The sequence below is a fragment of the Microcebus murinus genome, chromosome 5 (assembly GCF_040939455.1).
Source record: "Microcebus murinus isolate Inina chromosome 5, M.murinus_Inina_mat1.0, whole genome shotgun sequence".
Classification (NCBI taxonomy): domain Eukaryota; kingdom Metazoa; phylum Chordata; class Mammalia; order Primates; family Cheirogaleidae; genus Microcebus; species Microcebus murinus.
The window spans coordinates 42,506,179-42,528,946 of record NC_134108.1 but is presented as its reverse complement, the minus strand read 5'-3'; the positions used below and the strand labels follow the sequence as shown (position 1 = coordinate 42,528,946).

The window sequence follows — 22,768 nt, the reverse complement described above, 5'->3', positions numbered from 1 at the left end:
TCATATAATCTGTAAAGATCAAAACAATGTAATTGGGATATCTATCACCTTAAATATTTGTCTTTTCTCTATACTAGAAACATTTGAATTATTCCCTTCTAGCTATTTTGAATATACAATAGATTAATATAAACTATAGTCCCCCTACTGATTGATCTATCAATCACTAGGTCTTACTTCTTCTATTAAACTGTATATTTGTACACATTAATCAACCCTCCATCCCTACCCCTTCCAGCTTCTGGTAACAAATCTACTCTCTAACCTTCATGAGATCCACTTTTTTGTCTCCCACATATGAGTGATAACATGTGATACTTGCCTTTCTGTGCTTGGCTTATGTTATTTTACCTCCAGTTCCACCCATGTTGCTGAAAATGACAGGATTTCATTCTTTTTATAAGACTGGAAAATATTCCATTGTGTATATAGACCACATTTTCTCTATCCATTCATCCACGGATGGGTACTTAGGTTGATTCCATACGTTTGGCTATTGTGAATGGCACTGCAGTATACATGGGAGTACAGATATTTCCTTGATATATTGTTTTCCTTTCTTTTGGATATCTAAACAAAGGGTTAATTTTTGACAATAGTTATGACTTCCCTTTCATCTTTCAAGTAGTTTTCATTCTCATTTCAAAAGTAGGACTTGCAATCCGTCTAAAAACGTAATAGCATTTTCTAAAGTATGGAGCAAGTCTCATTTGCATTAATGATGTCCTATCCTGCTAGAGGTGTCCTGTAATCAGCATGCCTCCAACGAAATAGAGTGGTAATCTGCATGTTACCATTGTTCAGCTGTAATCAGGACCACAAAGAAGGGTGCTCTCACTAGGCTGCAGGAATAAAGGGTGGAATGCAAAGGGTTAGGATAGGACACCTGCATCACCACCGCCATCCTCAATGCCATTGGAATCAAAATCACTGACAATTTTTAACATGTACTACACTTTATGTTTGTTTACTGCACAAACAACCTATATAGTTATTATCATGTCAATTTTATGGAAGAGGAAATTAAAGCATATAAATATTAAATAGCTTACCCAATGTTACATAGCTAGTAAGTGGCAGATTAAAGCTGGGATTCAAATCCAGGTAATCTAGGGGAAAGCTCATACCTTTAACCTGAGCTCCTCTTCACACATAGCAAACAACCAGCTACAGGTGGGGACATTTTTAGCACATAAAATAAAGGTCTTAGTTTGAATATTGTTAAGTTGCTGGAATACTATCTAGTTCTAATCCATTGCAAATTTTAGAACATATTTAAAACTTTTTAAACTATGCAATACAAATATCCATATTAACTTGGAAATAGAGACTCTTTGTAAGAGACACTCAGTGTTTGAGTATTTTTTGGTAAATGCATCATTTGATATTATTACTAATTCCAGATAATATTTAGCAAGGTCTTACTGTGTGCAAGATACTGTTCCATGTATAGCACACCTTATTTTATCTGATTTTCATAGCACCATATGGGTACTATATTATTACTATCTACTTAAAGATAAAAGCTTGGAACTCAGAGACAAAGCAACTTGTAGAGTCATACCTGCTAAGTAGTGCAGTGGAGCTGGGCACTAAGGTTCAGCCAACTTCAGAACCAAAACTTGAAACTACTACGCCACACAGCTCCAAGCATCCACTTAATAAAACTGTGTAAAGAGTTGATGTGTTTCATCATTTTATGTTTATTCCCCCAGTCAAAGATAATTTTCTTACTAGGCAGAAAATTAGGATGTTCTTTTGACCGACAATTCCCTGTACATTTACCTTTTTCTTTGTTCTTATCATACTACACTTCAATTGTCAATTGACTTTTGTTTCTCTCTTCACAAGGCAGTAATCTCCTTGAAATAAGGATTTATTTTTGAAACTTCAGCATTGAACATACTGTCTGGTACATAATGGGAGCTTTGAAAATGTGTGGTGAATGAATGAACAAATGAAAAGGATGCTTTGGTTAAGCTTTTTCTTCCTTGAAATAGGTTGATACTCTCATAATGATGTACAAAACTCACTGCCAGTGTATCCTGGACAATGCAATTAATGGAAACTTTGAAGAGGTAAGGGTGACAACAGAATGTTTTGTTGAGCATATTACATATACTTTCATGTCTTGTTCTTAATGAGTTCCTGGTAAAGGAAAATTTTAACGTCCATACTCTTTGCTCTGCAATTAGATCCAGCATTTTTTATTACACTTTTGGCAAGGAATGCCTGATCATCTTCTTCCCCTGCTTGAAAACCCTGTTATCATTGACATTTTCTGTGTTTGTGACTCAATTCTTTATAAGGTAAGCTCTTTGGAATATGTTAAACATGCACCATTTGTTTCTTTACATGGCATTCTATCTAAATTTTTGTAATATATTTTCAATAAATTTGTTACTTCTGGATAGAGATGTACTATCGATTTTTTTCTGATAAGAAAATTTAATAATGCATGTTTATTAGTGTATGTATTTTAATTGAAGTTTACATTAAGTAAAACAAGCTCAATTTCTATTTATGGCTAAGAATGACTGTATACATGACATACTTATTCACATGTATATGTACGAAAACGTAGTTAATTTTTATTAACTCTTAAGATGTTTTCAGATTAAAATAACACAATGATTTTTCCCACAAAACAATAATTTGTAAATCTTGAAAGCTTCTAGCTTTAATGTATTAACGTCTAATTCTGTTCTCAAACAAAATAAAAGTCCCCAAGTATCTACAGAAGGATCACGAAGACATCTGCATAAATACAAGCTGGCTGTCTTTCTAGCCAAATATTTAATGGGAAAGGGAAAGAGGCTAGTCCCCAACACGGTCTCTTCTCTGGTTGCTACGAAGTCCAAGCTAAGAGATAAAATAATATTGCAAGCTGGCTACTTTAAAGTGAGTCTGCCTACATTTACCTGCCAAATTGTCATAAATAAAATTAAAAGCTTTCCTTTTAAAAAATAATATGAGTTGGCAAGAAAACCCAAGCTGGATCCTGGTAAGTGTTTGTGAAATAAAAGCCGCCTAAGTTAGCTGCAACTATCAGGTTCTCGACTTCTCAGAAAAGTGAAGCAAAATCTAGGTGGACTCAGTCCAGAAGTAGCTTTGCAGATCAAGAATTGATAGGTTGGCTTGAGCCAGAATAAGGGAGCCCATATTCTCATTCTCTGTTCAGTTCTTCCTCATCACAGGATAAGAGAACAGAGGAGTAAGTGCAGTATGTTCTCTGCCTTTAGTTCCAGATAAAGTTGAAGAAGGGCAGAGGAAAGCAAGAATTATCTATTTTTTTGCCCCCTGGGTTGAATAAGAATGTCATTATTTAGACAGAAAAGGTTTAATTTGCACTGATTGTCCGTAATGCTTAACACTTGAGGAAGCAACCAAAAGCAGGAATGGTGGTGGCTCCAAGAATAAGTATAAGAAAAGATCTGGACCTCTTGCATACACGTTTACAACAATTAAAGCAAAGCCCTTTGGATTGTCACTCAGCTCCTCCAAGAAATACCCTTAAAACATACTTTCCCCCTCCAAATTATTATTATTTTTTCAGTCCAACACAGAAATCGTGACTTTAAGTAACTTTAAACAAACCTGTTTTCTCCTCCTTATGGTGAAACCAGGGAGGCACAGTGAGCACTGTAAATAGAGCACTGTGAAAGGAGCTTCTGCAAGATTATCCCACCTCTGGAGAGTGGTCAGCTTTTAGTCATAAAACAGTACATGATTCCCATGACCAATCCTTTGGTAATTAACATATTGGGCAAATACAATACTGTCTCCTGTTTTACTGTCTCACATACGCACACAACTCATACATATGTTGATTTTGAAGAAAAAGTAGTTGACAAATAATGTCTTTCTGTAAAGATCCTTAGTTAAGGTTTATATTCACTCTCTTTTGCTGTGATTAGGTTCTTACAGATGTACTCATTCCTGCAACAATGCAAGAAATGCCTGAGAGGTATGTTCAGTTAATAAAACATGATCATTTCTTAGGATGGGGCTTCACTTTCTACATTATATTAAAAGAAAACATTAGGCAATAATTTATTGATTTATTAAGAAGATTATTTTCTTTCTCTGTCCCTTTGTAACAGCTAGAAGAGATCTTCAATCCTTATATTTGGACCTTTAGCGAACAAAATGGGTGAAACAATTCTGAAATCCCTTTAATCTGAGGGCTGCCAAAGTGAAAAATAGATATTTAAGTGCTTCTGGACTTCAAGATACTGAGAAATTTCCTTGATGGAAACTAGTTGGAAGACGATAAATGAGGATAATTGATGAAAAATAAGCATAATAATAAAAACTGTATGGGACATATTATGTTTAATTATTAACTTTGGTCTTAATTACAAAATCAGAAAGTGGCATAATGAAATTATTACCTTCTTTTAACAAAGGAATAAAATCTCAAATAGCTTATTAAAATGGTACCTGAAGATTTTCCAAAAAGACTTTTTTGATGCAAGAACAATAGAAACTTGAACCAAAAGGCCAAATTTTTCTTTGAAAACAAAGTCTAATGAAATAATAAAATTTATTTCAATATTTTGGGGGTATAAATTTATATAGGGCTAGACAGTTGGTGCTCAATAAATAGATGTTAATTTATAAAACAAATTTTATTTTTTATTTACCTTTTCTTCTAGATTGTTTTATTTATTTGTATAATAGTTGGTATTAGCCTGGTCAGTTGTTTCTTTTTTTTTTTTTTTTTTTTTTTGCGTTCTTTTTTTCAGTTGTTTCTTTTAATTATCAATTGTAGCTTTTAAACATCTAATCTATGTTCTGAATCAGATATACCTACCATTTCCATGTCATAGCAAAATGGCTGTATTTGGTGGCAGGTATCTAGTCACATGACAATTAATAGTAATAATCGCTGACCTTTATTGAACACACCATAGGCTTTGAGACTTTATGTAACTTATTTCATTTAATTCCTACAATAAACCTAAAAAGGATTGTTTATTGATTTATGTCTTAACTATAGGAGCAATTCATGGTCACTGTAGAAAATGAAAAACATACATGAGTGCATTTAAAAAAATTACTCATAATCTCACCATATGCTTAATGTCTTAGATTATTATCTCACAGACTTTTTTTCTAGGATTATTTGTAAATATACACATTTAAAGAATGAAACTATAGTATACATATTATAGGAGTATGCTGTAAAAATCTCTCCATATCAATAAATATAGATCAACATTATCTTTGTAAAGTTGCATAAATTTCCAGCACCTGGAGAATATTGTACTTAATTTAACCAATTCCTTATCATTTAACAATTCTATTTTTTTTTAAATACAGCCTGTCAGACTATTCCAAAGCAGCTATTATGATTTTGAATTCACAAATGAGGAAGCTGGAAGCAGAAATAAGTTAATTTATTTTCCCAGAGGCAGCAAATTAATAAGAAGCAGAGCTTAGATTTTAATCAAAGTCTGTTTAACTCTAAACTCGGCTTACTCTGTTTCCTGTGTCATGTCACTGTTCCCAACATGTGTATCATCCCAAATAGATTTATATGTGTTTTATTAAAATAAAATATCTAGATTTTTGATTGATTTTCAAATTTTGGATGTTCTTGCAATATATACACAGCCAACATTTGCAATTTTCCCATTTGGGTCCTATAGTTAGGATGCTTTTGATAATTCATCTCACAAATTTATATTTGGATTAAAAGACTATGCTACTAGAAACTACTATTAAATACATGAAATGATGTTCTGATCTCAATATGTCTCTCAAGAAGTCAGGATATGTGAAATACAATGCACTCTTACATTTTCCTATAAAATTTTTCATAGAAAAGTATTGAATTATGAGTTAATAGTAATAATAAGTATATTATTTATTGAGTACTCCTTGTGGGCCAGGCTTTAACCTGGGCGCTTTCCATGAATTATTTTATGTAATCCTCTATGACACAGTAATTCTATGACACAGATACTATTATTATTCCCATTTAGAAGATGAGGAAACTGGAGCTTGAGGAGATTGAGTATTTTGACCAAGTTGATAAATAGCAGACATAGGCCAAGTCCGTCTGCTCTTGGAATTCTAGAATAATAGTATACTTCTATCAAAATACATTTATTTAGTGCATTTTTAACAATGAAGGCTTTAACACATAACTTTCTTTGTAGCTTACTAGCAGACATAAGAAATTTTGCTAAAAATTGGGAACAGTGGGTTGTTTCATCGTTGGAAAACTTGCCAGAAGCCCTAACTGACAAGAAGATACCTATTGTGCGAAGATTTGTGTCTTCTCTGAAACGACAAACATCTTTCTTACATCTTGCTCAAGTAAGTTGGTAAGCTGGTGGTATTTGTCACTGAATTTAAGGAAAAGTTTGAGGGATTTTCGCAGATTAAAGGATACTAAATAGACAGTACTTAAATGGAATGTGAGATCCTAAAGTGAATGCTAGAACAAAAAAAGGACATTAGTGGGAAAACTGGTGAAATTCGAATTATGTCTGTAGTTCAGTTAATAGTATCGTACCAGTGATAATTTCCTGACTTGGGTCATATGAAATGGTTGTGTAAGATGATAAGAATATGGATGGAGAGTATTTGGAAATACTCTGCATTATCTTTGCAACTTTTCTATGATTTAAAATTATTTCAAAATAAAAAGTAAAAACAAATGTTCTGAATGTAATCAAAATGTAAAACATTTATTTGCCATGTGAATCCACTTCATACAAATTAAGGTTTTGAGAAATGAGCTCTTGTGATATTTGATGTGAAACTCACAAACCCAGTACATTTTAAATTGCCTACTAATTATGGCTCTCTTATATGGGGAAGATCAAAAGTAATTCATAAATGAGGAATACCCTATTTGTATATTGTTAAAATATACTTCCTCTCCCCACAAATCGTTGGTTTCCTTATGTGGGTTTCTTATCCCCTAAATGTTAAAAGACTAGCTTGGGATGGTTCCAGATAGGAAATATAACATTTTGAAATCCTTATTTTATGACCATGGACAAAGAAAAACTAAGCTCAAAAATAATTTTCAAGCCTCTGACAGAGATGATTATGAGTCTCAGCTATTGTTTTTAGTTTTAAAATAAGAACGTTATTAATGATCCTTTTCCCTCAAGGAACTATTTTTTCTCAAAGCTAAAACATTCCTCTAGATGGACTCCAAATGATATAGCATAGTGTCTTTTTCGCTTACTTTGTGCAGATTGCCAGACCAGCTCTCTTTGACCAGCATGTAGTGAATGCCATGGTATCTGACATTGAAAGGGTTGACTTGAATAGTATTGGATCTCAGGCCCTTCTTACTATTTCGGGCAGCTCAGACACTGAATCTGATATCTACACTGAACGTAAGTTCACTTTCTTCATTTAAAACAAGGTTTCACAACCCCAGCATTATTAACATCTTGAGCTGGGTAACTGCTTGTTGTGGGGGACTGTCCTAGGCATTATAGCGTGTTTATTAGCAACATCCTTGGCCTCTATCCACTAGTTGCCACTAGTAGCGCCTCCCCCAAGTTGAGACAACCAAAAATGTCTACAGACATTGCCAAATGTCCCTTGGGCTGCAAAATCACATCTGGTTGAAAAACCATAGTTTATCAAAACATTTTTAACTAAAAAATATTTGTTCTCTATTCAAAAACAGTTGTACTTACTCATTGCGGAAAACCTAGAAAATGCAGACAATATTGGGAAAAATAAAAGTAATCTGTAATCTCATTGCCTAGAAATAACCAAAATAAAATAAGCTGGAAATAATCAAAATGGTTTTATGCTTTATGAGTTTTCTTCCAGTTTTACATTACAAGCACACACATTTACATGTGTTTTATACTTATCATATGCTATATGATACATATCAAAATGAAATTTCAACACAATACTGTTTTTCAAAGGAGACTGCACTCAAGTTTAGAGCATCTGACAGAACTTACCACGCCAATATGTGTTACTAGACAACTAGGCTTGATATCTGAGGAATAATAGCCCACTATTTTTCCCTCCATTTCTCTCCAAAAAGACAAAAACACAGCCTCCTATACAGCACAAACAATAGACTGCTCTCTGCGGCGCAACCTCAACTGTACTTTTTATTTCCTAACATAAAATTTTATTACCCTTGAGATTCAGTAAAAAGCATCAAACTCTTTAATAAAATGATATTCCTAAACTTCCTCTCTAAAATTTTATATTACAGAAGGTTATTCATGTACATGGCTAAATTCTGCAGTGCTGAATTAATTTTTGTTAAAAATAAAGGCTATTTCAGAAAGCAAAAAATCAACAAGCTTAGCTTGGTTCATTCATTAGCTTTCAACTGATCTGTTCCATTTAATGAAAACACTGGATTCAAAATGAATATCCAACTATATTAACAACTTATTCATCCCTAATACGTGCATATATGTATAATATATGAGTTTTTATTTCAATACATACCTATATATATACTTCAGATTAAAATTTTGAAGAGTACTAAGAATTTTTTGTTACTGTTCTCAAGATATGAAATGAATTCCTTTCACACATTTAACCTAATCTGCCTGATTAATTTAATCTACCTGCCCTTTAATGCTATCCAATTATTGATGATACCTAGTTTTAGGTTTTCTTTTGTGAGTATTGAGTGCGATGTGCTGCTTTCTTTTCTTTTCTTCTTCTTCTTCTTTTCTTTTTAACTTGGTAGATGACTCTATCACTGTGTTCCAAGAACTGAAGGATCTCCTTAAGAAGAATGCCACCGTGGAGGCTTTTATTGAATGGTTGGATACTGTGGTAGAACAGAGAGTTATTAAGGTACTTTTTAAATGACAGATTCAGAAAATAAGTTTTTTGCTATGAGTAAATGCTAAACTGGCTGTAATTTCTTGACTGGTGAGGGAGGTGGCAGACTGTGTGTATGAAGGCTTTGAAAAGCTTTTGACACTCTACACATAAGGCAGCCCAAATATCAAAATTAGGAATATGTCAGATTTGAGAGCATTGGGAATGAATTCCATTCTATTTTTCCTTTCCTGACCAAGAACTAGAAGATGCTCTGCCTTCCCTATCAGTCAATAAAGTTACAGCTAACTAACATCAATAGAGAAGGATAAACTTAGAAACTGGAAAGATTTGGCCCTTTTCTAAAAAGTAAGTGTTTAGAAATTCTGAGAGAAAAATATGGTTTTAAGCATTTGCATTTCTGAATTCCAAAAGCTCAGTATTTTGTGTTTTCTCTGTGGTTTCTTCAGCTTTTTCAGTTAACCTTCAAGTCATCCATCATGAAACAAGGCAATAAGAACAAATATATCCATCACTAGTTGGTGTTAGCCATTCCATATCAAGGAAACTAGTTATAGTTTGGGGACTTTTTTCTTCTAGAAGGAAAACAGATTATCATTCAGGAACCAGAGAAATGAGAGTTAATCATTCACAGAAATATATAACCCTTCCTTCACACTTCACCGTCTGTTCTTTTTTAAAGCTCTGTGAAAGAAAAACTTAAAAATGAAAATAATTTGTAAATTATTTCATTTGGTTATTTAATTCTATTAGGAAACAAAGCCATATAAAATAAAGACTTATCACCCTTACAATGACAGCAATGACAGCCGAAATTAAATCCCGGGAAGAATCGTTTGTTTGATGAAATAAATGGCATGCCATGCCATCTGTCCATTTGTCAAACGTCTATTTACCTCTTGACCTAACATAGGATGCATGTAGTAACGAGAGGACAGATTTTATAGTTTCATTTTGTTCCTTTACTTTTAGACCAGCAAACAAAACGGAAGATCATTAAAGAAGAGGGCTCAAGACTTTCTGCTAAAGTGGAGCTTTTTTGGTGCTCGAGTAATGCATAATCTCACCTTGAACAATGCATCCAGTTTTGGTATCCTATGTGCTTTTTAAAATTCTTATTAAATGAATTATGTCATCCGTTCCCCAGTCACATCTCCTATCAATTTTTAAACATGTTACACAGTCCATTCTCAAACTGTATCTGAATATTGAGTTGGTAGAGAATAGTAGTTATGAGACTAGCTGGGTCTTGTAGTCAGATCACACGAAAGGTTACATCCTAACACTGCTTCTCTTTGGCTGTGGGCTTTACCCAAGCCAGTTTGCTCAATGAAGAAGGAGAAAAATATTCTCTTTATACCCGTGTGTAGGTGTTTTAGTGAGATGATGTATATAAAAACACATTGCATAACTCTCAGCAAATAGTTAATGAATAGTAACTGTTACATTCCATTCTATCAGTGCTTGGAAAAAATTTCTTTGTTAAACAAACAAATAAACAATAACTAAGACATTATTTTCCAGAGGGATTATTCCTTGCAATATGGCAATTTTTTTGCATCTTTTCTGGGCAGTCACATAGCTGCACTCCAGGAATAAAAATGCAGCTTAAAAGACACACCCTCATAAATTTCTGGACTATCTTTCCTGATCTGTATGACTTGTGAGACAAATTGGGTCACATTAGCTTTTCCAAAACTTGAATGCCTTTTTTCCCCTAAAATTTCTAAGGTTCATATTTTGTAGCTAAACTCATGGGCAGTAACCGCATTTCATAGCTGCATTTCAAGAAATCTTCTCGTTACTAACTACGTTGTTTTTATTTAATATTTAATAGAATTAAATAGAATCAGTGAACTTGTATTGAGGGACGAACTAAATGTGTTGAATCTATTGTTTGAAATAGACTTGCTCATATTTAAGATTTCTTAAAATGTACAGCATTGAATGCTGACTTTGTTGTGAAAAAAGACTTTTGTTGGGACATCTGTTGAATAGTTAAAAGAAGTTGAAGGTTTTCAGTACATCTTTCCCATGAAAATTATTCTTTTGATTTTTTTTTAAATCAAAAATATTTTGTTTCAGGCTAGAAAGACATCACCGTACTTGATGCTTTTTTCAGACCATGTTTGGCTATTGTCTAATTATTTAGTACAAAGCAAACAGAAATAGAGCAGAGTAGAGCTCATTCTCCCCAGGTTAAAGCTTATCACGCTCCAATGTGTGCCCTCTTAAAGTATAAAGCATGTCTCACTTTCATCCGTTTTTTCCTTTGATGTAATTAGTGGCCAAAGAACTGGCAGGACAGTACACACAGTGAGCTGGGCAGGCGGTACACAGAAAGATTAGAGACCTGAGTTAAGCATGTTGGTCTTAGCAGGTCATTTAAAGTCCAACGAGTATTTGTTTATATCAGTTGCTCCTTGTAAAATGTTGCAAGATGGTCACAAAGATAACTCTCTCTCTCTCTCTCTCTCTTTTTTCATTTCACAATGTCCTCTCCCCATTCATAAACAAGGTTCTTTCCATTTGATTCGAATGCTTCTTGATGAATACATTCTCCTGGCAATGGAGACTCAGTTTAATAATGACAAAGAGCAGGAATTACAGAATTTATTGGACAAGTATATGAAGAATTCAGGTAATTTAAAATAGCTATCTTGTTTTGCATATTTCTTTGTTTAAACCTAAGTTCAGGACTCTGTAAGTACACATGTTAAGGGGGTTTATAGTAGTTTCAAAATTTTTCCCCAAATACATCACTACTAACACCATATGCCAACACTATTGGAGCACTATCTCTTCTTTCATTAATTTACACATAGAGTAGTCAAGTTGCTTTACTGGGAACTCTGAAGGATACAAAATTGATGTTCTTAATTTCTGGAGATTTAGATGAAGTTGGAGAAGTGATTATAATACAAAAAATAACTCATTCAAGGCAATACATGTGGTATACTGCATATATAAATGATAGAGAAATAAGTTCTATAGGAGTTTAGAGAAGGAAAGGAGCACATCTACTTGGACGGGACAACTTGTGTTTTGAAGACTTCACTCCAGAGTGGATTATTTAGTGCCCCTCAGAGCACATCTACACCCACAAATCCACAACTAAAAAGCCCACACCATTGTCAGGAACAAGGTCTGCCAGCATTGTTTCCCACAGAACACATTGCTTAGGAGTTTCCAGATTAATGACTCAATCATGAAACATTTTCAGTTTATTTTACTTGGTTTTGTCTACTAGGAATATGGGAATAATCATGGCTTTCCCATTTAAAAAAATCTTTCCAGATGCAAGTAAAGCTGCTTTTACCGCTTCTCCAAGTTCATGTTTTCTGGCTAACCGTAATAAAGGGAGCTTAGTTTCCAGCGACGCCGTGAAGAATGAAAGCCATGTGGAGACAACCTATCTTCCTCTGTCATCCAGCCAACCTGGGGGCTTAGCCCCTGCTCTGCACCCGTTCCCTGCTGGGAATACAGACAGCATGCCGCTCCCAGGTACCCTGCGAAACAACGAAGAGAACCACTTAGGCTTGAACACATCCCAGAGGAGCCTGCCCCTTCGTTTGTCTTTTAATTTGTAACCTCCACTGGGGATTTCAAGAATAAATAAGGATTATCTTAACTGACTTTTAATACAGATTCATAATATTTTTGTGACTTTCAGCAGTTAACATTCAATTAGTACCATTATTAACATAGGTATCATATTTTGACACACTTGATAAGTTATATCAGGAGTATAGATAATTAGTTGTCTTCATGTAATAGAAGAAAAAATTAGGTTAGGTGTGCATAAAATCCTTAAGATGCTTTGAAGATCAAAAAATGGGTAGCTTATTTATTTCTGGCTTTTCAGGAGACTATTTCTCCTCCATTAGAAAGTGGATTTGGGCATTTTGGGATAACCATTACAATAATTTTCTCTTTTGGTGTGGGGTCTTCTTTGTGTCAAAATGAATGTTTAGTGGCTTGAACTAGTTATTAAGGAGTCTTTTAAATCTGCTTATTGCCTTGTGTCTTTTCGAAATTCTTTTATATATATTACTTCGTTGGACATACAGAATTTTAAACCTGGGAGAGCCTTTATAGTTCAGGGATCCAGTCCACATATGGAAAATCAGAGGCCCAGGGAGTTGGTGGCATTCATATATTGCATTGCTCATCTGAGGTGTTAGCATGATATTTTTGAATTGACTGCTTTGAAGCCATGGCCATTTTGACATTAGTGCCTTTTTCTTTCACTCTAAAAAACCATTTAACATTCAGCTTTTTTTTTTTTAATTATGGAGAAATGTAAGCAGCAGACTCCTATGTCCTTCCCAAGCATGAATGAATTCTAACCATCCTCATACCTGTGGAAGTATGAGGTCCTCCCAGACTTTCCTCTGTAGTCACTAACTCCAAGTCTCCACTATTGTGATGTATACATGTGTTGCGATTTTATTTTTTTAAATCTGGATTTTTGGTGTTCCCCAGCTCAGTTATTTTTGGAGGGTAAGAATGAACCAAGTTGGAAAAAACATATATCAATAAACCTTTTGAATATTTTTTAAAGATGTGAGCACATATACTTTAATATGACAATAAGTGACTGTTCTGGTCATTTTTTTCAGGTCAAATGGAGCTTTCACAGAGCACGGGCCATCTGATGACACCACCTATTTCTCCAGCCATGGCAAGCCGAGGAAGCGTCATTAACCAAGGGCCAATGGCAGGGAGACCCCCAAGTGTGGGCCCCGTATTGTCAGCTCCGTCACACTGCTCTGCATACCCAGAGCCCATTTACCCTGCTCTTCCTCAAGCCAGCCATGACTTCTATGGGACCAGCTCTAACTATCAGACTGTGTTTAGGTCACAGCCCCACCCCCCATCAGGACTCTATTCTCATCACAGTGAGCATGGTCGATGCATGGCCTGGACTGAGCAGCAGCTTTCTAGAGACTTCTTCAGTGGCAGCTGTGCTGGGTCTCCATATAACTCCCGGCCACCTTCCAGCTATGGACCATCCCCTCATGCCCAGGATTCACACAGTATGCAGTTTTTAAATACAGGAAGCTTCAATTTCCTGAGCAACACAGGGCCTGCCAACTGCCAAGGAGCGACATTGCCTCCTAATTCACCTAATGGTATTGAAATTTTTAAAGAACTTTTCATGGCATTTGAGATGGCCAATAAGGCAAAATTGGACATTGAGTTTCACCTCTGCTGAATAGCATGTCATCCAATGTCAGGCTTCTAATGATCATGGTATCTCAGACATTTGGAGCTGATTTCTGCCACATGCAAATATATTCCCTAATTCTTATGGCTTTATTAAAGTTGCTCTTCTAGATGCCACATATGATAAAAAAAAATTATGTCAAATCATATGCTTGAAACCAACCTTAATAGCCCCAAAGAAGAACATTCTGTCCTTTTAAACTATTTTTAGTGGACAATGTTTCTTTCAGAGAACTAAAGCAGACTTTAAAGATTCAGAACAAAACAATGACCCCATTATGTCGATAAAAACTTGAAGTTAGGCAAGCTAGAAAGATCTCTGGACACCTTCAGCTACCAAAATAGGCTTTGTGTATAAGTTACTTTGATGCTTTTCTCCTAAAGGTAGGCCAGTCTTTCTCTTATAAGCATGAATCTATAAATAAAAATAGTATTTTCATGAAAGGAGAATAGTGCTTTTTTTCTTTCTTCATAGGCAGATCTTGTTAATTTAGCTAAGGGAAATATGAGAGAAGTATAGTCTGTCTCAAAATTAATAATATGACTATTCTATATTTTTGAAAAAAATCAGAGTAGTAAACCATATGCATATATAAACATAAATCCAACTCTATAGCAAGCATAGATATAAATGTAGTATTTATCATTTGGCATCTTTAGGGCTCTACCCAATTACTTTGTCATTTTTTTCTTTCCTGAATGTTCTTTATAATAAGTCAACAGCACATTCTCAACACTTTCTGTTATAGGATACTATGGAAGCAACATCAACTACGCAGAGTCTCACAGACTCGGATCAATGGTGAATCAACATGTTTCTGTCATCAGCAGCGTTCGTTCACTGCCTCCCTACAGCGACATCCACGACCCACTTAACATTTTAGATGACAGTAGTAGAAAACAGCCCAGCTCGTTTTATGCAGACACATCATCTCCAGTTGCATGTCGGACTCCAGTACTAGGTAAATTATTTTAGTAGTTCTTGAAAACATTTTTAAAAGTCATTGACCTCGGGTATGCAGCATTACTTGAGGGTGATGTGTTTAGGTGAACTGAGCACTCACATTCCCACAGTTGATTTATCACTTTGGATCTGAAGTTATTTCGTTGTATCTGGATATACACAGTTGCTAACAGTTTTCCATTTCTTATTCTATATATCACTATTATGCAGCCTACTGCTAGATTTGTTATTCTTTTTTTCTTTTTTTTTTTTTTTTTTGAGACAGAGTCTTACTCTGTTGCCTGGGCTAGAGTGCCATGGGCAGCCTAGCTCACAGCAACCTCAAACTCCTGGGCTCAAGCAATCCTTCTGCCTCAGCCTCCTGAGCAGCTGAGACTACAGGCATGCACCACCATACCCAGATAATTTTTTCTATATATATTTTTAGTTGTCCAGCTAATTTCTTTCTATTTTTAGTAGAGATGGGGTCTCTCCCTTGCTCAGGCTGGTCTCAAACTCCTGAGCTCAAACGATTCATCTGTCTCGGCCTCCCAGAGTGTTAGGATTATAGGCGTGAGCCACCACACCCAGCCTAGAACTGCTATTCTTTCAAAAAATATAGATGACATCTATTATGTCTGCAAAAAATTAACCTGTCAAGTGCAGTCTAAAGCTATTAATTTTACAAGGACAGGAATGGTGTCTTTTTCTCACTTTCTCTTGATTTTGTTGGATCTACCCACTCATAGTGCCAAGAGGTAAGTTTGAACTTTATAATCTTCATCATTACCTGAAAACCACTCCAAGTTTTTTTAAAAAATAGTGTCCTATGGTGGATGCTACTAGCCTTTTCTTTTCTTTTTTTTTTTTTTTTGAGACAGAGTCTCACTTTGTTGCCCAGGCTAGAGTGAGTGCCGTGGCGTCAGCCTGGCTCACAGCAACCTCAATTTCCGGGGCTCAGCGATCCTTCTGCCTCAGCCTCCCGAGTAGCTGGGACTACAGGCATGTGCCACCATGCCCGGCTAATTTTTTTTTGTATATATATTTTTAGTTGATCAATTAATTTCTTTCTATTTTTGGTAGAGACGGGGTCTCGCTCAGGCTGGTTTTGAACTCCTGACCTTGAGCAATCCGCCCGCCTCGGCCTCCCAAAGTGCTAGGATTACAGGCGTGAGCCACCGCGCCCGGCCTTACTAGCCTTTTCTTAATCTTTTATGTAAAATATGATTCAGCTCTGTAGAAAAGGTTACTATTTTTATGCTTCTATAACAAACAACTTAATTAAAAATGAGCAAAACAGTGTGCTGGCCATGAAGTCTCCTGGAATCGTCTTCCAATCAGGTTGCTGTCCCTAAACTTTATCTATGAAGAAATTCTGCAACTTGTAATAAATGCATCACCAGCACTTAGCAAAAAGTCTGCCACATAGTAGGAACTCAGTTATTAGTGAGTGAAAAAAGGAAATAAAAACTAAATCTATACATACAGTTAGTCTATAAATAACTAGTATGTTATTACTAATAACATAGACTTAGAGATTAAATCTACATATTGATTTAGTTTCTAAAATTACTAATAAGGTATCACAGAGAAAGTATATATTCATTAAGTATCGAGGCAGAGTGTTAATGTTTGTATGAGATGGTTGAAATCTCCCCATGGAATTGATTTCAGACTAGCATCAGTAAAGGGCATTGACACCCAACCAGAGCGTAAGGGAAAATAAAATAAATTTCATCTGTCCTCACTCAGTGTACTTATCCAATAATTCAATAGGAAGTACTTCTTCCCCTCCTGTTGACCATCACAGATGCTCCCTGAGCAGAGTCTAGCAGCTCATCTCCTGCTATCTGCAAATGGCCATTGCTTCTAGGTTACTCTAATGAAGCAGAAAATTCCACTTCAGGAAGTTTCTTCACCATGAGACTAAAATGTACTGTGTTGCTATTGTTACTATTAGTTCTATTTACTTGTAGAGATAGTGGAAGCTTTGATGAAACATAGGTTGGGAGTTGGTGGTTTCTAAGCGTTAGTTGTTAGAGCTGGCTTACAAATAGACTACAAAGTGGGCTTCAGGGTGAAAAAAGGAATAGAATAGGTGGGTAGAAAGTGCAAGAGAAATTGAGACCCACCGTATGCTTCCTTAGTTATAAAATCTGGTATTAGTGACAGAGAACATGCCATGTCAGCTATAAGAAGGCAGCAACCACACATTAGGGAAATCTAGAGCAAGTGAGCCGGTCAGTGAATATTTTTGAGAACCTACTACGTGCCAGACTCCATTCTAGGTATGACAATATGGTAGAAATCAGGCCATAGTTCCTGCCTGAAGTTTACATTCAAGTTGGGAAAGAGTAAGGCAATAGATATATAAATGAATGCATTAAAAAGATAATTTCACAAAAAAAAAAGATAATTTCAGGTATTCAGAAGCCAATTGAATAGGGCATAATGGCAGATAGTAGTGAGGGAGTTGGTTTAGATAAGGTAGTTGAGAAAAGAATTCTGAGGCAGAAACATTTGAGTTAAAAGTTGAGTGAAAACAAGGAGGCAATGACTGAAGATCTGAGGGAGGAGGTCTAGGCAGAAGAAACAGCAAGTGCAGAGCCTCTGGACAGAAAGAAGGCCGGTGTGGCTTAAGCATGGTTAATGAAGGAGAAAGTGGAGCAAAATAAATCAAAAGGTAGGGATCAATCCACACAGGGCTTTATGAACCAGGGCAAGAAGGTTAGATCTTGTTCAAGAGTATGTGAAGTCATAGAAGCATTTGGGAAGAAGAGTGAAAGTTTGATTTACACTTCAGCAAGATCATTCTGCTTACTGTCTGGAGACTGAGAGAGCAAGACAAAGGTGAGGGTCACAGGACCGATTAGGAGACTGCTGTGTTGCTCCAGGTAAGAGAAGGTGGTGGTTTGAACTACAATGATGGGTGCAGATAGAAAGAGGAGGTAAATTGGGGGATATATTTTGGTGGTAGAACTTACGTTGAAACTGGGTTTTCCTTGTGAAATACGTAGAAGGAAGATTTCGGGAAGAATAGCAAGTGGGAAAAAAATGAAAAAAAGGTGATTGCTTTGACAAACCATACAAACTTTTAGAACAGGTATATGCGCTAAATGCAAAATAAATGCAGAGATTTACAGTGAGTAGCATTTGCAAAGAAAACAAAATGTCAATTTTCAATTGCTGATTATATTTTCCCTTCCAGCTTCCAGCTTGCAAACCCCGATACCTTCCTCCTCATCCCAGTGTATGTATGGAACTTCCAGTCAGTATCCAGCTCAAGAAACCCTGGACTCCCATGGAACAAGCAGTAGAGAAATGGTGTCCTCTTTACCACCCATCAACACTGTGTTCATGGGAACAGCAGCTGGAGGCACTTAAACCAACATTGTTTGAGGGGAGTTGAAACTTTAAAAATCTCTGCGGTGCAAATATCATTATTCATTCAGTCTACCATGAAAGTAAAGAAAATGGAATATGCAGTGACTGGACATTGTTTTTCAAGTCACTCGTACTTTGGACAACTCCATAGTGAATGGAGATACTTGCAGAGTTCGCCTTGCACACATCATGTCATTATTAATGATTCTTTCAAAAATTATCAAATGAAACCAGTGGAGATTCAAAGATGCAAACATTTCAACTATGAAGATTTAATATTTCATTTTCTAATTTATTAAAAATGTGCGTGCTCTTTCATCTTTGGTTTCTAAGAAAGAGAAAAGTATATTTAATGCCTTTACAATACCTTTAATTTATTAGGACCTCAGAATCATTGTTTACTATCCCTTATTTGACAAGAAGTCAAATGTGTATGTTCTACCTCCTATAGAAATGTTTACAAGGTCAAGATTTAATTCAATTCAGCCTAGACCAAAGTTGCTTGACTATCAATTCCTGTGCATTAGTGTGATAATTTCTGTTACATAGCCATATTGCAATTCTGTGTAACTGAATAGAGATAATAAATGCTTTCCCCTCTTTATTTAAAAAAGATAAAAAGAAATTATGTGTGGAAATATTTTTAAAGGCTTGGTTGCTCTCAGGGCTGGTACTGTTTTTAAGAACACTGAGGATTTGCAGGCAGAGCTCTTTTGAATATGAAATTAAGGAGGAAATCTGGTTGACCAAAGACCATAACTCAACAATATTTGCATATCAGATCCATGCCTATAAATATAAAGAAATTGTGACTTGTAGACTGAACTTTTTCAGATTGGAAAGCAGTTTTATAATCAAGTACTTTGCTTAAAAATTGAGAATGAAATGAGTATTCAGAGATCATTTATTTGGATGCAAAGGCTAATGCAGAAGTGAAGAATTCACTGCACATAAATTAATATAATTTCATAGCACCATCTATCTAGCTCTGTTTCTTTTTCTTTTCCATGTCTTGGCTGAAAGGACTGTTTTAAGATTCCTGGCCTACAGTAAAGAACTTCCATTAACTTTACAGGCTTCTCCCATACTCATAAGATAGGCTTCATTTTATTTGTATTAAGGATTAGGCAATGCCATGAGCTCCAGGTACATCATAAAAGAATCTGTAAACCCCAAATACCCATTATACATCAGAACATAATTTGTTAAAACAAACTGTGGAATTGTTTTCAGCAAGCAATAAACAATTATCTGTGGATTTGTCAAAGTGTTGCTACTCTTTATTCGTTGTATATTCAATAGTGTGTAGTTTATGATCTAGTTGAGCAGAAAAAGATTGCAGTAGCAAATCATGAGAAATAGCAAATTAAATGTTATATTCTTTTTTCTAGTAATATCATAGGAGTACAAAGGAGGGTGAAATTAATAAAGGCTTGGAACAAAATAGTGAACAAAACAGCTTCAACAAGTGTTTGGCCATAAGTTTTAGAAGTTAAGAATCAAAATTTCAAGGTATAGTAATTAAAGATATATTTAGCATCTACTATGCGGCAGACAGTGTGTTAGACAGCATGGAAAATACAAAGATAAGAAGGACATTGCCATACCTTTAACACATTTTGATGTAATGATGAAAGGGTGATGTCATAGGAAATAGAGGCCCCTTAAATATTTCTGAGTAGAAAACCAATATGAGGAAAGTGATGTTCAAGGGATATCTAGTAGCAGCAGGAGGGAGGAGGTGGATTGGACACGTGAGGAATTAGCCTGAGAAAAGGCTATTGTGGAGGCTGTTTCTCTAATCTAGATGTATAGAAGATAAGCATAGAGAATATTTGGAAGCAGAAGAAATGAGATGGGAGGGAGAAAAAGAAGCATGAGCATCATTTCAAAAAATACATTGAAGAATTTTCCCTAACTCTATTCGCAAAGCATTGCAGTACAAATAGTTGACCCTATATTGATACCCACCTTGCTAATGAGGGAAAGTGATCTGTAGCAAGGCGAGGTTCACAAGACATGTGAGCAGTGTCTCTGGGTCTCATGCACCTGGATGATAACAAGGTGCTCAATCTTGATGTCAAGGGACAGATAACTAACTTGATCTTTTCACCAGGTAATGCGACTGGAGTTTATCTTTGTTACATGCATAACAGTGTTCTTCGATGCAGGCACTACTGGCTTTCAGGCAGAATGGTTCTTTGTTTTATAGAACTATTCTGCAGATTGCACAAGATTTGGCATCTCTGCACCTCAAACACTAAATGCCAGTAGAAGCCCATTTCCCAGTTATTGCAATAACACAAAATACCTCACAAATTTTCAAATGCTCCTGGAGAGGCAGTGCTAGTCCTGCATGAATTAAAGGTGACAGCATCTTTAATTTTACCCTTTAATTTCTGCCCTTCAGTTATACTCATCATTTAAGAATTGTTTCCTTCAAGGACCTGAAGCTAAAAGCATTTTCTGATATTTGTTGTTAATTTTGATATAGGCAAAGGGACAGGTGTGGTGATGCATGCTTGTAATCCCAGCATGTTGGGAGGCCGAGGCAGGAGAATTGCTTGAGGCCAGGAGTTCAAGACCAACCTGGACAACAACATAGAGGGACCTCCTTCTCCACACACACACACAAAAAAAATTTTGAAAAAATTAGATAAGCATGCCTATAGTCCTAGCTACTTGGGAGGCTGAGACGGGAGGATTGCTTCAGCCTGGGAGTTCAAGGTTGCAGTGAGCTATGATTTGTGCCATTGCACTGCAGTCTGTCTGTCTGTCTGTCTGTCTGTCTCTCTCTCTCTCTCTCTCTCTCTCTCTCTCTATATATATATATATATATATATACACACATATACATATATGTATATGTATTTACATATATGTATATAAGCAAAGAATCTTGCCTAGCTTTTTAGTGTTTCTATTTTCAAAAGTAAATAAATTATTCTTCAAATGGTTTTTGGAAGTTGTGGGGTAGCAACTGTAAAGAAGTGACCTGTGTAAGCTAATGCCTATGTGAAATACAAAATTAAGAAATCAATGTTCAAAAACGTTTGCTTTAAAATTCAATTATTATAGTACTATATTTCAAATCTTATGGTGGCTGTTACAGATAAAATACATATTGACAAATGAATGCTTTAATTAATTCAGTGGATTCTTAATACAATTTAGAGACCCAAACCCTGTTTTGTAACCCAGGGTTTTGTTTTGTAACCTAGCCATGTCATTAACATAGAATCACAGATCAGAGGGAGTTAGTTTATTGTCTTCTCTACCGGTGGTATTGCACTAAGACAAATTGGAGCTCTCCTCAGTTATATGTTCCCAAGTATGCTTTCAGATCAGCAAGATTTAAACACACACACACACACACACACACACACACACAATGTAAGCTAAATTCCAATTACAGTAGTGATGCACAAATCTTTCTCTTTGTTCCTGCTTCAAGAAAAAAGACTGTGAGACTCTCAGGGTCTCATACACCCAGAGTCTGTTTTGGAAATGAAGAGGGGTTGTGTACCTACAGAAGGCAGGTACACGACATTGGGACACATCTGCACAATGAAGAATTGTCCCATTTCAAAAGCCAATGACATTTCTATAAGGAATGAAGGTAGACTATTAGGCTATGAGGTGATTGCCTCCAAATTTTGCCCAAAAGTGGCATTTCATATTGTGTATCACTGAGCTAATCCAATCAGACAATCCCCTTAGGAACTGTGACTCCAAAACTCACACACACACACACACACACACACACACACACACGCACACAGCCTAGAAACAAACAGGCAGAGGAGTAGGGCTACAAAGAGGGAGACAGAGAGAAGCAGAGGGAGAGAGAAGCTGAGCTGTGAAAGGGGCTGTGGCAGCAATGGTTGGTACCCTCTAATAAAATGACAGGCTCCCAGACCTGCAGCAGAAACCCAGAGCAGCGACTGTGCTGTCCTGACTAGTGAGGAGCAATGCCCAGTTCTCTTTGGAGACATAGACGGATGAGGTGTCCATACAGCCACTCAAAGGACAGCTGCTCTAACTATATTACCAAGTGCACCACAGCATGTTTCCTTTTCTGCAGAAAAACTTGATAAGCCATAAAATAGAGGTTCCCTCATTTTTATTTTTGAATGACCGAATCTGTCTCATACAAATGCAGTCCATAAAGATAGGACAAAGAATACTGCCAATTCTTGAAAGTCAGTCTAGGTAGTGCATTTTCCCTATTTATCCCCCAATAAAAGGAAAATAGAAGAAAAAAATAGAGAAGGAAGGAAGGAAGGAAGGAAGGAAGGAAGGAAGGAAGGAAGGAAGGAAGGAAGGAAGGAAGGAAGGAAGGAAGGAAGAGAGGGAGGAAAATCTTTGAAATAGATGAATTCTGAAACCCTAATCCAAAGTTTCTGCTTT

The 22,768-nt window shown here is 35.9% G+C and overlaps 1 protein-coding gene across 1 annotated transcript in view; it reads left to right on the top strand.

Moving 5' to 3' along the window:
* The window catches only part of RFX6 (regulatory factor X6), a 51,706-nt gene extending 32,101 nt beyond the window's left edge, over positions 1–19,605 (top strand). Inside the window, exons 8-19 of the mRNA XM_012753826.3 lie at positions 2,001–2,078; positions 2,196–2,309; positions 3,918–3,967; positions 6,168–6,327; positions 7,220–7,364; positions 8,705–8,814; positions 9,775–9,892; positions 11,321–11,443; positions 12,100–12,306; positions 13,425–13,937; positions 14,781–14,993; positions 18,183–19,605. Coding sequence (XP_012609280.2) covers positions 2,001–2,078; positions 2,196–2,309; positions 3,918–3,967; positions 6,168–6,327; positions 7,220–7,364; positions 8,705–8,814; positions 9,775–9,892; positions 11,321–11,443; positions 12,100–12,306; positions 13,425–13,937; positions 14,781–14,993; positions 18,183–18,358 — 2,007 coding nt within the window. The 3' untranslated portion in view covers positions 18,359–19,605. The remainder of the gene's footprint in view (positions 1–2,000; positions 2,079–2,195; positions 2,310–3,917; positions 3,968–6,167; positions 6,328–7,219; positions 7,365–8,704; positions 8,815–9,774; positions 9,893–11,320; positions 11,444–12,099; positions 12,307–13,424; positions 13,938–14,780; positions 14,994–18,182) is intronic.
* The last annotated feature ends 3,163 nt before the right edge of the window (positions 19,606–22,768 follow it).